Source organism: Rhynchophorus ferrugineus, unplaced genomic scaffold (assembly GCF_030347505.1).
Source record: "Rhynchophorus ferrugineus isolate W39M unplaced genomic scaffold, kcgeb_rfMv2 rfM10, whole genome shotgun sequence".
In the NCBI taxonomy this organism is placed as follows: domain Eukaryota; kingdom Metazoa; phylum Arthropoda; class Insecta; order Coleoptera; family Curculionidae; genus Rhynchophorus; species Rhynchophorus ferrugineus.
This window is the reverse complement of record NW_027472589.1, coordinates 7920172-7925585: the sequence shown is the minus strand read 5'-3', so window position 1 is coordinate 7925585 and position 5414 is coordinate 7920172. Positions and strand designations below refer to the sequence as shown.

At 29.1% G+C, this 5414-nt stretch overlaps 1 protein-coding gene across 1 annotated transcript; it reads left to right on the top strand.

The window, feature by feature from the left end:
* Positions 1-388: 388 nt before the first annotated feature.
* LOC143203400 (zinc finger protein 646-like) lies at positions 389-4210 on the top strand. The gene is made up of 3 exons (XM_076415517.1): positions 389-392; positions 1594-1803; positions 3816-4210. Exons 1-3 carry the CDS (start codon positions 389-391, stop codon positions 4208-4210), a joined length of 609 nt encoding a protein of 202 aa, XP_076271632.1.
* Positions 4211-5414: the final 1204 nt, after the last annotated feature.

Sequence of the window (5414 nt, the reverse complement as noted above, 5' to 3'; positions counted from 1 at the left end):
CATCGCATGAAAGGATGCGGCAACCCACCGACCTTTTATTGTCCCTATGATGACTGCGGCTACAAGTTCACGGAATCGATGTTCTTAGGCTTTCACCTCACCGGTTTCCATTTGAAGATGGTGTCTGGAAATCAGACACACTTATGACCTTAAGACGTCCTGATGCCATTCAAATTGCCATAAGGTTTTACCGTACGTCTATTAAGTTTCATTAACTGTGTTCATTATTTCTTCACGACCATTTAAACAACAATATTGGATAGGTTACTACAATCATTCCATTATATTCAGTATTGTTGAAGTTATGAAAGTTGAGTTATTTAATTTCGATATTATAAAAACTTACTGGACGTATTGTCTTACGAGAATGTTATAATTGTTTATAGAAATGGGTATTTAGATTTTGGTATAAATATTAACAGACATAAATCATTTGGAGAAGTTTAGTACTATTGATGGGTCAGTGGCTATTATGACAGTATTTCTTTTAGGTACCATAGTCTTTGTTTGTTCAAATAAATGTATAAGTGTGCGTTGAAACATATATTTTTAAAGAAAGAAGATTGCATTATTTTTCTTACGTTATATTTATTTTTTTAATTGTATTGTTATAATAATAGTGGATTTCAATAATATATCTTTTATTTTACAGTCATATATTTATTAATAAATAATCCTGATTAGTTTTCCTTCCGTATATTTATCGATTTAACTTTAGTCCGAAATTAACTGATTTTAAATATACGATGTATGGGTTTATAGGTCTGCGATTTTGTTGTTATTTCTCTGATTGATTCTGCTAAATATTTGGGTTGGTCTTTAAATTGCTCTGTACAGCTTGTTTGATATTTTCTTTTTGTTAAGGTATTGCTACTTATCGCGAAGTTTTGTGATTACCATTACTTTCTTCTATACCAAATTATTTCATAATCAGTTTGGATATTTACTGCTTCTGGCTCTCCTATTACCATAACGTTCGGTTTGCTTTTAGTTATAATCATTCCTTATTCTTTAGTATCAAATTCCATCGGTTTAAGATTTTCTGTAGATGTTATGGTCACTATGTTATGCCACACTAGTGGCAATCATTACATCATCTGTCAAACTCCTACCCATATTCCTATTTCTCCACATTTGTGTACCCTATTTTAACATTTCTCTACTATTTCGTCCATTAATATTATAAGGAGGGTTAAACTTAAACTTCCTGCTTGTCTCAATCCTGCTCGAATTTTGAAGGTATTCATTCTGTAGATTTGTTGAATTATTTTCTTACAATTTTATTGTTTACACCTATTGTCCTATTACAACTCAGAGTATTTACTCCCTAAAAAGCCTTTTTCCAAATCAATGTACATTGTTTTAAGATATTTTTTTTACATTTTATTTAACTTTAAGTATGTAGTTCATGTGTAGGTGATACTAATTCTTACCAACAGTGATCTAGTAATTATATTTGGGCATATATATTTATATATGAACATAAAAAGTAAGTTAGTTATTAAATAAACTGTGACTAAGTTGCATCCGGATTAAATTGAATTTTAGTTCATTGATTTATATGATTTTTTACTTACTACTTTTTTATTGTAGATTCTATCGATCCTCTGGGCTGTAAAACCTGCGGGAAGACATTCAAACATCGTTCTTCGCTGTATAACCACACCCAATACACCTGTGGTAAAGGTCCCAGTTATTTTTGCATCTATTGTCCGTTTCGAACCAAGTACATCTATCACATCCAGCAGCATATGCACTTTAAGCATAACATGGATTTAAGCAGAAAAGCACTGAAACCTTTTCGTAAGAGTTTCTAAAGCTATATCTATAAAATGTATGAGAATTTTTAGTGATATATCAGTTAAAGTGATAAAACACATTATTTTTCATAACCAAATATACTTGCACTGAATTTAAATATGTATAAATATATATATTACTCGTGTAAGTTTCGATTGTTTATTTATTTGCGATATATATTCAATTTTGCCGCAAGACAAAATATCAATTAGTTGTGTTCTCGTAATCTTACTTCAGCTTTAATAAATCGAATATATATTTCAATAAAACTAATCTATAGTTATAATCATCTCGTAAACTTTATAATCTAAAAATACGTAAAGAAACAACAGGAAGTTGTTTTTGTTAATTAATCTATCTCTAGTATATCTTGTTATTTATCATTTTATTTTGCAGTTTGCTATTTATTGGAAACGTTTTGTCAAAAGAACAAAGCTATTTAATACTTTTTGTGTTTTGCTAGTGCGTTATAGTTGGTAATGCAATCAAAGCGATATTAAATAATATTAACTTTGGCCGTAAGATTATGATATGAGAATGATAGTATTCTTTATATAACCTTATTATATAGGCTCGACATTATGTATTTAAAGAAGTGGTTTAATATTTATTGTAAAATGTAAAATGTGTACATATTTTCTTTATATTAAAGATAATTAAAATTTAAAATTGACATTACATTTTTACGTTACATTTTGGACTAGTTAGTGTTTGTGTGTTTAACTCTGTTGTGCTGTATAACTCTGTTACAGTCTGACATCCGTGGGCTTGAAGTATTACAAGTGCTATACTTAGAAAAAATCAACTTGTTTCTTTTCGAGATCATATTAGAATTGAAGTTGCTCGATTAAGACACAGCAATCAGTACACAGTTGAAGAGTACTTTCAGAGACGTAGATTACTGTTTGAATATCTGTGGTAAAATCAACCTTTCAAATAGGCGACACAACCAGCATATACAAAAAAGACATGGGTCAATGTCATAGTGTAAACAGTGGCTAGACGTTGCACACGAAGAATATTTGAAGCTCCGAAGCACCAATAGCAACATATTTGTTGAAAAGTCAGTATAGAGGTGTTTAAAATGGCAAAATTCAGATAAAGCGATGGTATTTTATTATTTGAGCTTCAATATATAGCAATATGTTGATAATACTACTGCTGATTTATTTTGCTTTTTTTCTGAAACTAATTTTCGTACTAAAACTGTAAGTTAATTTTAACAGACTAGTATTATTATATATGGTATCAGATTTATTATATATGATGTCATATTTTTGCTGAAACGTCTCTTTTCGAAACTTTGCAAAAGAGTACGCATTCTAGCTCATCGAAGAAGTCTGAAGATCAGAATTTAGAAGCTCAAATAATGAAACACTATCACAGCAGGACTTTATAAATTGCAATTGAGATAAAATGAAATTTTATTCAATTGAGAAAAGAAATGAGATAAAACGTTTATACCTGTTTTACTAATTGAACGACAAACGAGGAATTAAGAAAAACTGAAGTTGATGAAGGTTATTCTATCAAAATCAAGACAGTTCCTTTGTGTATAGAATCTTAAGATTAATCGAGATAAAAAGTTGATAAAGATGATACAAAGTTTATTTAAATAATTAATAAATTCAAGTTATAACATTTCTATATTTTAAAATCTTAGTTTTTTTATCCTACGGAAAAATACATGCACCAGAAGGGGAGCTATGGACAATGTTAACAAAGAGTACAATTAAATCGATTGATTTAATGGTTATGTTTTATTAATTAATTGTATATAGACATATTAAAATCAATGTATATTATTGTTAATTACTTTTATTTTGATCCTGTCGAAAGTTGGTTTGATTATATTAGAGTATAGCCGAGTATTTTGAGATATCGACGTTTGTTCGTAGTAAGTATTACTAACATTGAACGGCATCGAGTCGTTGTAGTTGATTCAGCTGTAAGAAGCGCATCAAATTATCGCCACCGTTTCATTTCACCATCCTCATTCGAATTTTGTGTTGTAGGTTTAAACACTCACACAATAGCCAGACAAGATGCTGCCCATTTAGCCATTCCCATAGTGGAATTGCAGGAAAAATCCGCAGGCATTCTGAGCTCGTTATACTTGATCAAGGACGAGGATAAAGTGTCGCATAAGAAACCTTCAACGAGAATCAGAGGGAACTTTACTTGTGCCAAATGTAATCGGATATATATTCGGAAAGATTCTCTGCAAAGGCACCAGACGTACGAGTGCGACAAGGAACCCCAGTTTCCCTGTCCGTTTTGTCCGCAGAAATGCAAACGAAGAACGCACCTGTTGCGACACATCAAACGACAACATCCCGATCAACTGGGCATATTACAGGAGAATAATCCCGAACTGAAAACGGAGATTCTGGGTCACGTTGCGGACTGATATTTCCTCGAGATATGAGATTCATTTTACCTGAACAATCTTCCATCTTTTAGCTCTAAATTTATTTGACAGTTTTGGTCTGTGTTAATTTTCGATCACCAACATTCTGATAATAAATTTTATTAAGAATGTTGTAATCAATCATCATTAATCTTCTTTTAACATTTTTTATACACATTAAACCATTTTCATGATATTTTATAATATTTTTGCCAGTATCTTCTTTTGCTTCTTTGGATTTATAAAGAATGGGATATTATCATTCATCATCAAGATCTCTTTATATATATCTTTTTTAGTATCTTTTTTAGCTGTTTATATATATTTCTTAGTCAATGATTTTTGCAATATTTAATTTTTTTCTACATTTTTTTTACTTTAATATGCCTTTTTGTATTCTAATTTTTATATTTTTCTATTATCATATAACTTTATTTATAGCTTTATTTTATATTTTTTCGGCTTTATTTTCTTCAATTTGCATATAAAGAATTTCAAGCGTTAATATTAACATTTCTTTATAAGTAATTATCAACGTAACCATAAAATTAATTACTAATTAGTAATTATCAATTCTTCCTCATTTACTATGCATTTTATGGTTTTGTTTGTTTATAATGATAATCCTATTGTTTGTTTTCAGTTGTTTTAATATCAATATTAATATTTTTTCTGTTTTGCCTCATTAACATCATAATATTAATATTAATTAATTATTTGCAAGCTTTTTTGGAAAGTGGAATTAAATACCCTCAGTGATTGTTGATTACTTTTTTATTTTCGATTTTTTATCTATATAAAGTGCATTTGGTCATTTGTTTTTTAATTATAATAACACTATTTTCATTGTAAACGTAATTTTTTATTTGAACATAATTTATAATTAACAGAATTCATTTTTCAACAAATTTGCAAGTTTATTTATATCAACAGACAAATGAGCAAATGAAGTCTTTTATCAGTAATTATTACTGTCATTAAGATCTAATGTTAAATACTTTTAGAGAAAAAATGGATGATTGGTTAGGATAGTATTTTGTCTGTCTTATGTACTTCTAATCATAGTAAATAAGGTTCGTTTAGTATTATTAATTTACATGCTGTGACTGTAAGTGTTAAGCCATACCTTTTTGAAATTAGTGTAGTGACAACTGAAATGTTATTATTTATTGCGCTATTTATCTGTGTTCGTTGACATAATGAG

Bases quoted from the DNA above. Each gene is read 5' to 3' on its own strand.
- LOC143203400 (XM_076415517.1), top strand. The intron at 1,804-3,815 runs GTAAGAGTTTCT...TTTGTGTTGTAG, and splicing joins AAAAGCACTGAAACCTTTTC to GTTTAAACACTCACACAATA.